The 11,717-nt window shown below is 39.3% G+C and overlaps 1 protein-coding gene across 2 annotated transcripts; it reads left to right on the top strand.

The window, feature by feature from the left end:
• Window positions 1–89: 89 nt before the first annotated feature.
• On the top strand, window positions 90–11,193 carry Bcl10 (BCL10 immune signaling adaptor). Of its 2 annotated transcripts, none has more exons than XM_010636704.3 (3): window positions 90–426; window positions 7,416–7,704; window positions 9,590–11,193. In XM_010636704.3, the coding sequence occupies exons 1-3, from the start codon at window positions 370–372 to the stop codon at window positions 9,943–9,945; spliced, it is 702 nt and encodes a 233-aa protein (XP_010635006.1). In that variant the 5' UTR covers window positions 90–369; the 3' UTR covers window positions 9,946–11,193. The 2 variants fall into 2 exon arrangements, with proteins under 2 accessions (XP_010635006.1, XP_033614199.1); XM_033758308.1 differs by lacking the exon at window positions 90–426 and adding an exon at window positions 442–955.
• Window positions 11,194–11,717: the final 524 nt, after the last annotated feature.

The raw sequence follows: 11,717 nt of genomic DNA, 5'->3' as shown, positions 1-11,717 counted from the left end.
AGGGCGGGGACAGGATCTCCTAGGCTGGCACCGATTGGCTGCCTCAGACATGGGGCGGTCTCTTTAGGTAGACCCACCTCCTCGGGGGCGGTGACTGCGCCTGAGCCTCTCGGAGGGGGAAGTCGCGGCTGAGCGCTGAGCTCTGAGTCGCGAGGCGTAAGTGTTCGTTGCCGTGGACCCCAGAGGCGGAGCCGGAAGCATTACGGCTCTACCCCAGAGCCCTCCGGTTTTCGTGGGGTCTGCCGGCTTCGCCGTGACCTGCCCTACCTCCTCTTCTCCCAGTCACCGGAGGCCAAAGCCCCCAGCCAGGGCGGGGCTGCGCAGCCCCAGCTCCGGCACCCGGAAGAGGCGCCATCTCGCGCCTCCGCCATGGAGCCCACTGCGCAGTCCCTCACCGAGGAGGACCTCACTGAGGTGAAGAAGGACGTGAGTAGCACTTCCTAGCCCAGGCGCCGCGGGGCGGGCGGGGACAGCGGAAACCGGAGTCGGAGACCCTGGAGGAACCGAAGGTCCAGGCACCTGAGGACAGCGGCGAGCCTCGCACGCTTGGTGGACGGGATCCCCAAGTGACCTGTTGATCCACTTGTAAACCACTGAACGCGGGGCTTGGATTTTTAAACCTCGTCCAGCGGAGTATATTCACCGTCACCCTCTTGCCCCTTACTTTCCTTCCCCTCCTGATTCCCCCTTCCGCCCTGCGCTTGGAGCAGCGTTGTGAGGGCACCGGGGTTGAACTTCAACCTTGAGTCTGAAAGCCTGGGCTGCTAGCTCAGTCTGGTGCAAAAGCTGGACCAGATGAAGGATCCGAAGCAGAGGAGCAGATATGTGAAACTCTTGCAAAGGGGGCTGGGGAAAACATAACAGCTGAAAGCAGCCTGGAATTCCCCTAGTAAGCAGACGCCCACGTATTTAAATGGGGAGGGGTGAATACATGCAGTTGAAGATTGATTTACAGGTAAACGCTGGAAGTATTCGGTATCCAAATTAAGCTCTTTCGCATGGATGCTGCTGAACTGAGCAAAGTTTAATTTTTTAAAAAAGAATGTCCTTGTTGAGTTGCAACTGATTTCTTTTTCTTTGGCTCTTAGTTGTTTTCCAGATGAGAGTTAGATGGACACCGCTAAACTGCTTTATATAAATTTAAATTAAAAACAAACTCAACAGTACTTTTACTAAATCATCTTTGTGAACAATTTTTGAGTATTAACCTACCTCAAATCCCTTTCTTTTCCATTCTTTGTAAGGTTTATTACATTTTTCTCATAGTTACAATTGATACATCACACTAGCTGGGAGAAAATGGATATGACTTGGAACTTGTGCCTTAATTTTTCATTCAGCAGAAATGTATGAAGCACTTACTACATAGAAAGTAGTGTCCTTCTGCCTGGAAAGATGTAGAAAATGAGCAGGTCCATGCTTTTCATTGTAGTTAATAAAAACTGGGATATTGGCCAGTCATGGTGGCGCACTCCTGTAATCCCAGCACACTGGAGGCAGAGGCAGGAGGATCGCTGTGAGTTCGAGACCAGCCTGGGCTACATAGTTCCAGGTCAGTCTCAACTAGGTAGTGAGACCCTTTCTCAAAAAGCAAAAAATAATAATAATAATAATAATAATAATAATAGTAACTGGGATATTGTTAACTGCTATAGAATAAATTAGTGTTGTCTTATTCAAGTTACAGGTAAAAATTGTTAACTGATAGAATAAATTAGTGTTGTCTTATTCAAGTTACAGGTAAAACCATGAATTTAAATAGTTAGGCCTACTGTGTCCCAGATTTTATGTCACACAGTTTTCAAATTTCCAACTTTGTCTTTACAACCTCAGGAAGACAATTGTTTGCATTTTACAGCTGTTGAAATAGGACTTAAGAGATTAGGAGCCAGAGGAAATAAGACCTGTATACAAATACACACGCAAAAATGAGCTTCCAGACCTTTATACTTCTTGGTTCATTGATGTTATAACTCTCCATAATTTCAGTTTACACTTGTATTAGAAATTTATAACTTAGGGGCTGGGGATTTAGCTCAGTGGTTCCACTGCCTGCCTCTCAGACTCAAGGACCTGAGTTCAATCCCTGGTACCGCCCCCCCCCCAAAAAAATATATATATATAAGTAACCTGGAGGAAACTATAGATGAGTTTGAGGAGGCCTGTGAGATTACCTTTTTTTTTTTTCTTAGATATTTGTCATATTTTCAAAATGGTTTGCAACCTTGGCAAGTTTAAAAATTGTGCTGGGGGTGTAGCTCAGTGGTAGAACATTTGCCCAGCATGTTTGGGGGTCCTGGTTTCAAGGCTAGTACCATAAAAAGAAGGAGAAAATTTTAAAGTTATCCTCAGTATCCCAGGCATGGTGATACATACCTGGTAATCCAAGCACTTGGGAGGCTGAGGCAGGCAGATCACCTTTAGTATGAGGCCAACCTGGGCTATGCAGTTTAAGGATGCCCTGAACTATGCACCGAGATCCTGTCTTAAAAAATTAAAAAACTGTCCTCCATATATTTGAACTTTTTTCTCTCAACTCTAGGCCCTTATTTCCAAATATGTACTAGGAATCTAGTTTTTATATACTGCAGATCAATTTGTGTTTTCACAAAAACTTTTCACTCATTCTTTCCTTAAGCTGCTCACTCTACCTTCTATATGGTTGTCTTGGTGAATGGTGTTCAGTGGTCCCTTTAAGGATTGCTTTCTGTCAAGGTTTTCCTTTCTGTGGTTTCAGTTACCTTTGGTCGAACGTAGCCTGAACATATTTAATGGAAAATTCTAGAAATTTGTAAGTGTTAAGTTGTGTGTTGTCCTAAATAACATCTCCTTGTTATCCATCCACGTCTCTGTCACCAACGTTATGGATCTGCCATTTGTCAAGTGTATCCATGCTGGATACAGACCTGCCTGTTAGTCACTTACTAGCTGTCTGGTATTACCACGGTATCAGAGTTCAAGCATATAAAGTTTTGTACTGTCCAGGTTTCCAGGCATCTCCTGGAAGTCGTGGTACTTAGTGTGGGAGCAGTGTATCACCACCTCCTTTCCTGGGAACTCCCACTTCACTGTCTCCTTTATCTAGTGTTTGCCTCATCGTTTTGGTTGAATTTAGTTCATGTTAATAAATATGATTTACATGGTACTGTGAAGCTGATAACAGTTTAATAGTTAAAAATTTAGGGCTGGGGATTTAGCTCAGCAATTCGGTGGCCTGCCTTGCCAAGCGCAAGGACCCGAGTTCAATCCCTGGTACCAAAAAAAAAAAAGTTAAAAATTTAAAAAACTAAGACACAGCTCTAATTTTAAAAGAACTCAATTTCTTAGGGGAGGAAGATAAGCATAAAAGTAATTTTAAATCACAAAATAAATGCAATGAATTTTACATTCATCCAAAACATTCTCTACATAACACTTAATAAGCACAGGGTACACAGTATTGAACAAAGCATACATGGCTCTCACCTGCTCCAAACATATAGGTCATGAGAGCTGAAAACAAACATGTATAATTACAGATTATGGTAAGTGCCATAGAGACAAACACGTGCTGAAATGGTAATGGGAAATCTACTTGAGATGAGAAAGTACGGTTTGGTTACAGTTAAACTGATTCCTGAAGAGTAAGACAGAACTGGGCAAAGAGCATTCAGGTAGACTAGAATTTGCTATGGACTGAAATAGGCAAAACTTGGGTGATTTGAAAATATTGGAAGAATGCCAGGGGGTAGCCTAGACGAAGTTAGGGAGGTAGGCTGGAGTTGCTTCATGGAGAGCCTCAGTTTCTCTCCAAGTAAAGTAGGGACTTAACTGGAAAATTAGGTGGTTTTCAAAGATCCCTCTGGCTATTCTATGGGCTGAAGAAAAGAGTGAGGGAAGCAGCGAAGAGGCTCTTAGAATTTATATCGAAGTGTTTGCAGAGTGAGAGCAGCAAAGATGGATGGAGCTGCAGACAGGTTTTTGAAATAAAAGTGATAGGACTTGACAGGAATGGGAGTTGAGGGAGAGTGAATTGGATTAATAAGTAGGAAGGTTGTTTAGGTACACCTGAAGATGGGAAGAAAAAATCTAGCTAGAAATGTGTGAGCTGGCTCTGGTGGTGCCTCCCTGTAATCCCAGCACCTGGGGAAGCTGAAGCAGGATGGTCGCAAGTTCAAGCCTAGCCTGGGCCATGTAACAACCTAGTGAGAGCCTGTCTCCAAAACCAATTTTTCTTTTTCTTTAAAAGGACTGAAGATGTGGCTCAGTGTGAAGATTCTGAGTTCAATCCCTACCATCAAAAAAGAAAAATAAACTGCAGTATGAAATTGAATTATTTTACCTACAAAGTTAAGACTCTTTAAAAAGATGTTTTAAAACATGAACAGTTATAGCTACAGGGGCTAGAAGAAAATCAGGAAAATATGGTATTCATATAAGATAAGAGTGAAGGAATTTGTCAGCTTGTGTCCTTGCTAAGTCAAATAAGATGCAGCTCTCCTATTTGACAATCAGAAGATTGCTGGTGGCTTCAGGAAGAGTAGAGGGAAAGAATGGGGATGAATTGGGCAATGAAGTAAAGTAGAGAGCTGGATATAGAAAGATAAAACCTATTCACTGGGTGCAACAAGGACAGAGAGAGTTGCCCCTGGGCAGTTAGGGTAAGGCTTTTTAAAAGAAATGACCACTAAAAAAAATAAAAATAAAATGACCACTGACCTGAACCTTAAAAAATGAATAGGGGTTTAGATTGAGAAAAGAATGTAAGACAGAGGTAACAGCATAAACAAATGTAGAATGACAGAGAGCAGTTTGAGGTAGAGTAGAGTTGCAGGATAAAGGCAGTGATAAGCTGGAGAGGTGGATAGGAACCATGTTACCAAGAACCTTGTCTACCATAATCAAATAGTCACCTTTTTGAGGCATTTCTGTATATCAGACTGTACCAAGCCTTTATATAAGCCATCTCACTTTTAATTACTAGATGTCCTGTGAGTTAAGTTTTTATCCTTTTATTGATAAGAAACCTGAGGCTTACAGTGGTTAAATAACTTGCCCCAGCTGTCACAGGAGTATGTGACAGAATCAGGCTTGGAAGTGAGATTGAACTAGTTCCAGAGCCACGTTCTGAACTTCTCCACTATTCTGCTGTGGTTGAGGAACTTTATCCTTTACATATTAGTGGAAAACAATTTGAAATTTTTTTTAAAAAAGTAAACATACCCTCAGTAGTAGTAGAATTTATATAACACTTCAGATTTCTATTTTTCTTGAAAAATAGGAAGACCTATTGGGTTGTGTAAAGGAGAAATTTGAGAAAAAAAGGAAGGAAGTAGGAAGTATAGCTAGCTAGGTTTGTGCTGTTAGTCCATGCAGAATTTGACAAGCACCTGATTAGCGAGTACTAACGGTATAGATGAAGTAAAGGGACAATTGTGTGTGAGTGTGTGTGTGCACGTATGTCTCTCTGTCTCCACTTATATGCAGTAGAACAAATAGACCAGGAGCCCTTTGCATACACAATTCAAATCTTTGGAATGTGTAAATGGAGAAAATCTTGATCATAAACATAAACTTGGGGATCATCAGTTACTAGAGTAGTATGACCAAAAATAAGGTTTTTAAAAATATAATCAGTCCATCCCCATAACTTAAAGTCATACAATCAGCAGATCTTATGTAAGACTATTGCAGCAATCTCCTGATTGATCTCATTCAACAACTTCGGCTCCCCCTAGTCCTCAAAATTTTCTTACTGCCTTACACATTTGATGACTTTTCCTTTTAACTACAGGGAAATGCATGTTCCTCAGGGTGTTGTAAAAAGTCTTTCATGATGGTCAGGCTTGGTGACATAGGCCTGTAATCTGAGCACTCCTGAAGTGGGAGGCTTAGGCAGGATTGTCACTGCAAGTTCAAGGCCAGCCTGAACTACATAGGGAGATACTGTCTCAAAAAGGAAAAAGGAAAAAAGGCTGTCATGATGTAACCCCAGTTTTCCCAGCTTCATTCCTGAACACCCTCTCACATGTATCCTGTGTTCCAACTACCCCAGACTTCTCACTGTTTCCCCACTGTACCTTCATGCCTTTGGCTCAGATGAATCTCTGGAAATTTCCTAGGTCCTAGAGATGGAATTAGTTGCTCTCTCTGTGCTTCCCCAGTGCTTGTAACTACAAGTCTTGTAACTGTTGGCTTGCATGTGATGTGTATTCCCCAAATGGACCTAGGAGCCATTTGCATCCACAGTTCAAATCTTTGTATGCTCAGTGCTTAGCATGTGACTTAGTAGGAATTCAGACATGTAAAATATTTGTTGTGTAAGTAAATAAGTGCATGTGAAAATTCAGTGGACTGTGAACTACAGGAAGCCTTCACTTAGATGACTCCTGCCCTCATATACCAGGGTGCTACTAAGATATTCCAGAGTTTATTATTATAGGCAGTCATTGTAAATGAGTCAAATTAGTCTTTATTGTCACCATCCCTAACATATCGATCACCTACTGTGTACCAGGTGTTTTTTACTTTGCATGCATTATTTATTCCTCAAACAATGAGCAAATAGCCACAGAAGAGTTAAAGATTGCACCTAAGATCACATATCTAGTAAATAGAAAAGCTAAAATATAATCATTAAATCACATTATTAATGCCATTTATTAAGACCAGTGTGGACCTGATTTAAACATTATGTAATGTGTGCATTACCTGGTACTTCATTAATCTATCAATTAAAACAAAAATACACAGATAAAAGACCAATGTGGACTTTCTGCTATAAGGCACCCTTAGGCACTTCTCAGGTCTTGACTTACTTTCTGTGGTCTTTTTCTTAGTTTTTTTTTTTTTTTTTTTTTTTTTTTTTTTTTTTCAGCCCTCTCTTATTCCTTTAGATTTCTCTCCCCACATACCCATCCATCTCCCCTTCCCCAAGACTAATTCAGTGGGGTATAGTCTTTCTAAATGACCTCAAAGACAGATAGATCACGTGTCCTTGAATGCTTAATGACAAACATGAAGCAGGCATAAATTGTGAGACTTCACGCAGATTTATCCTTTCTGGTTCTAATTCTGAATTCCGTGGTTTAATTTATAGCTAAAATGTGCATTAGTCTTTCTTGTCTTTACCCGTGCAGGGTCCCTTTTTCAAGGACACAGACTCTCCATTTGCCAGGTTCCCCCTGACAATAGCCTTGTCTTGGTTTTCAGGTGAAAGATGAGAAAACAACAGGGAAGAAACAGGAATGTCTGGGACCTGCCTATGTTTACTTGGATTTTTCATCTTAATTAGCTTGCATTTAAAGGGCTGAGACTCCTGACATCAGAACATTGCCTCATACCAGTTAAGATTCCTAACTAAGAATTAGTCACCTTCATGGTGTTCTTAGGCTTTACAAAATACATTGAAACATATTTTATTTTCTGTCTTTTAGGCTTTAGAAAATTTGCGTGTTTACCTGTGTGAGAAACTCATAGCTGAAAGACATTTTGATCATCTACGTGCAAAAAAAATACTGAGTAGAGAAGACACTGAAGAAATCTCTTGCCGAACATCAAGTAGAAAAAGGGCTGGAAAATTGTTAGACTACTTACAAGAAAACCCCAAAGGACTAGACACCCTCGTTGAATCTATTAGGCGAGAAAAAACACAGAACTTCCTAATACAGAAGATTACAGATGAAGTGCTGAAACTTAGAAATGTAAAACTAGAATATCTGAAAGGTAAGATACTTCAGGTATCAAGGAATTAATTGCTTCTTAAAATTTACAAAAGCATCTGCTGCCTGCCTCGAAAGCACAAGGTCCTGAGTTCAATCCCAGTACCAAAAATCTTACAAAAGCAAAACAAAATCAGAAGTTAGCATTTTGCTTTCAAAAAGTTTAAGCTTCAGAATTATTTTTTATTTACATTTTTTACCATATATAATAGCATTACATTTCAAAAGTGAAATGTTATTCAATATCCTGTGTTGGTATTCACCTAATAATACCATCTATAGACACTTTCCTATAGTGAAATCCAAGTATTTACAAGGGTTCTCTCAATTCCAACTCGGTTTTGCTTCCACCAGTAGTTGAATGGGTACACATGACTTTTAAATACCAGAATCCAACGCAGTCTGGCAAAATGTGAGTGGCACGAGAAGGGAGACTGATTAAGAGAACAGGAAATTTGCCTCTGCCCTTTGGCCCTCACGCCAGAGCACAGACTCGGTGATGGAATGCTGTGTAGAGTCACCAGCGCTATTGAGACCTCCAGCCCCTCACTCTCCATTTCTCTCTGTCTCTCCAGAGCACTCCTAAATTAAGTGTGCACGGATGGCGCTCTACGCCAGCTGGTTTTTTGTTTTGTTGGTACTGGGGATTGAACTTGGGACCTTGCACTCTAGAGGAAGGCAACGGAACCACTGAGCTAAATCCCCAGCCCCAGCTGTTCTTGACAATGGAGACAGAGAAAGAATAATTTGGGCTCTGTCCTTAAGGAACTCGTAGTCTACAAGTCCTTGTTGGGACACATTGGAAGTGTCCCCTCATAAGGCGCACATGAGAAAAAAAATCCATCTTTGGACAGAAATGTTGAATATATTGTAAAACTGAAAAACTAGTAGGAAAAATGATATGTAAACGTACTTTACAGACTTTACAGGTGTTGCCAAAAATTGTCAAGTCAGGAGTTTCTGTGCCTGTAGACAGACTGAATATTTACTAAGTCTAACAGAAAGATAAATTTGTGTTCTTGAGGCTAATTATTGACTATACAATACCATAAAATTATACAATAAAATTATTTGATGGGAATGACCACTGTTGTATAAGTAAACATTGTCTATTTCACTGTAGTTCTCACCTTTCAACAGAGTGGTCCTGGGGCATGAAGCATGACTTACCTGTTCTGTGCCTCTGTTTCCACATCTCTAATAGTAATAGAGACTATGTGAGATGACCACTGAAATCCCTTTGATTTCTAACACTATGTGATTCAAGAATCCTAATTGCCGGGCCGTGGATTTAGCTCAGTGGTTCCACCGCCTCCTTCACAAGCACAAGGACCTAAGTTCAATCCCCATTACCAAAAAAAAAATAAATAAAATAAAATAGAATCCTAATTGCCATGGACTGACTCATAGAATTTCAGCGTATGCCATGCTAAGCAATTGCTGTTCTACTAAACCACACACCCAGCCTTTGATTTATTTTGACATCAAGTCTCACTAAGTTGCCCAGACTAGCCTCAAACTCGGGATCGTCCTGCATCAGCATCCCTGGGATTACAGGTGTGCACCACTGTACCTGTCTTAAGTTTTGTTTTTATCAGTTAATATTGTTTGTGTAAAATGCTAAAGAATATTTATTAATTATAGAAGTGGTTAATCTTATGAAAATTTTTGTAGCATATGTAAAGTATACATTGAATGTGAATTGTAGCATGTCATTTAGCTTTTGTAAATTTTTCTTAACACATGGTAAGAAAAGCAAATGAGATTTGAAATTGATTATGATAGAAGTTATAAACTGGGATATATGTTCTAGTTGTTAGATAACCAGCTTTAAATTATGAGAGTAGATTCCATTTATCGCTTCATTTACCTCAACGCTTTTGTTGTAGGACTAAAATGTAGCAGCTGTGAGCCTTTCCCAGATGGAGCCACAAACAACCTTTCCAGATCAAATTCAAACGAGAGCAATTTCTCTGAAAAACTGCGAGCATCCACAGTCATGTACCACCCAGAAGGAGAGTCCAGTACAGCTCCCTTTTTTTCTCCTGTTTCTTCTCTGAATTTGCCTGTCTTGGAAGTAGGCAGAACTGAGAATACCGTGTTCTCCTCGAGCACACTCCCGAGACCTGGGGATCCTGGGGCTCCTCCTTTGCCACCAGAGTTGCAGTTAGAAGAAGGAGGAACTTGTGGGAACTCGAGTGAGATGTTTCTTCCCTTAAGATCACGTGCTCTTTCACCACAGTGACGTCTGAATTTTTCAATAGTAATGAAATAATTTTAAATGATATGAATCTTTTTATAAAATAACTATATTGATTTACTTACATTTGATATGTCTTTTGTAAAACAGTGTAAGCATATTTTGTAAATAGAATACTTTAGAGTAAAAGAAATGTACTTTTAGGGTAGCTAAATGTGAATCATGTTGGTCATTTTTTTTTTCAGTATTTTTTGTGAGTTTTTCTCTTTTTTTGGTGTTTTAGTACTTTCAAGTGTATTATGTTGTAAGGTTAATTTTAATAGGGGTCATTTCTCTGTTTGGGAATAAACTTTTAGGCTGGAAATAATGTTTCTCAAAGCTTTAGTACTAGACATTTTCAGAGTTTGTCTTTTCCAACCATTTAACAGTAAATTTTCAGCATTAAGCTGTTCCTATTTGGTAATAAAGCCAACCACAAATGGGAAAACTTCTGTATACTGAAAAGAATCTCTTTCCCATTTGATTAGTTTTACTTGTCACTTTCTGATTCTGGGGGAACATATGATAGAGTTTGAGCCCCTTAAGATCCAAAATTCATTCCGTATTAACCTTACTAATTGATACTACTTTCTTTAGATTTTTCAGTCTATATCATTTTAATTCCAAAAGAAAAATATCACAGTGGAAGCAGCCTCAAGTATTATGTGTAATTTGATGAGATTTTTAAAAAGACTTTTGTCTGTACTCTTCATTGTCTTTTAAAGAGTTTTACCATACAGTTGAAATAACTAGATCTGGGGTGTATGTGTGTTAGTTTTGCTTTTTCATACTGTCCTAATCAAGCAGACCATTAGCTAGATTTATCCTTTTGTTGTATAACAAGATTTGATGAATTTTACACATTTTTAAATCTTATCGTCATTGTTCTCTTTTAAATTATAATTCAACCTGTTTCCGAGATCCATCTCCTAACATTACTATTACTAAAAATATTATAACTGGAAATTTTCTATTAATAAAAGTTTTTTAATATAGTGCTATGTTTTAGAGTTTCAAATTTTTCGATTGGAAATACCTAAAACACTTTTTAAAATATATGCCAGTTTTTTATAGAAAACATTACTTCAAAGTGTGAGAAAGCTAGGCATGGTGGCATGTTTATAATCTCAGCATGGTCAGAGGCAGAGGCAGGAGGATCGCAAGTTTGGGCCTAGCCTTGGCAAATTAATAACTTAGTAAGAGCCTGTCTCAAACCAAAAATTTTAAAAAGGGCTGGGGATTAACTCAGTGTGAAGGGCCTTGGTTCAATCCCCAATACTGTAAATAAAAGTTGTATGCCGGGCTTGGTGGCGCACGCCTGTAATCCCAGCACTTGGGAGGCTGAGGCTAGACTGATAAGTTTGTCAATCATGAAAATTGAATTGGCTTTAAAAAGATTTTTAGGAGGCCGAGGATTTAGCTCAGTGGTTCCAGCGCCTGCCTCACAAGCACAAGGACCTGAGTTTGATCCCTGGTACCAAAAAAAAAAAAAAAAAAAAAAAAGCTGAAAAAGATTTTTAAAGAGTAGGTAATATTTGTAGCATCAGCATTTTCAAAAAATTATGGAGAAAGTTTCACCTATATATTATAAGGGTATAGTGGCACAGTGTTTAAAGAAATCACTTTAAAATAAAAATGACTTTCTAAATTTCAAAAAAAAAGAGAAATCACTTTAAAGCAGTAGACTTTTAGAGCCGGGAATTTAGCTCAGTGGTTCTGCTGCCTGCAGCACAAAGATTGGAGTTCAATCCCTGGTACCAAAAAAAAAAATAAATAAA

Source organism: Fukomys damarensis, unplaced genomic scaffold (assembly GCF_012274545.1).
Source record: "Fukomys damarensis isolate Sample0158 unplaced genomic scaffold, DMR_v1.0_HiC HiC_scaffold_33, whole genome shotgun sequence".
Lineage (NCBI taxonomy): Eukaryota > Metazoa > Chordata > Mammalia > Rodentia > Bathyergidae > Fukomys > Fukomys damarensis.
The sequence above is the reverse complement of the archived record's forward strand: the minus strand, read 5'-3'. Positions and strand labels throughout refer to the sequence as shown.

What these genes read in the sequence shown, in the direction of transcription:
- Bcl10 (XM_010636704.3), top strand. Translation starts at nt 370, where the DNA reads ATGGAGCCCACTGCGCAGTCCCTCACCGAGGAGGACCTCACTGAGGTG. An exon ending in TCACTGAGGTGAAGAAGGAC is followed by an intron (nt 427 to 7,415) that starts GTGAGTAGCACT and finishes TCTGTCTTTTAG; the next exon opens with GCTTTAGAAAATTTGCGTGT. An exon ending in AAAACTAGAATATCTGAAAG is followed by an intron (nt 7,705 to 9,589) that starts GTAAGATACTTC and finishes CTTTTGTTGTAG; the next exon opens with GACTAAAATGTAGCAGCTGT.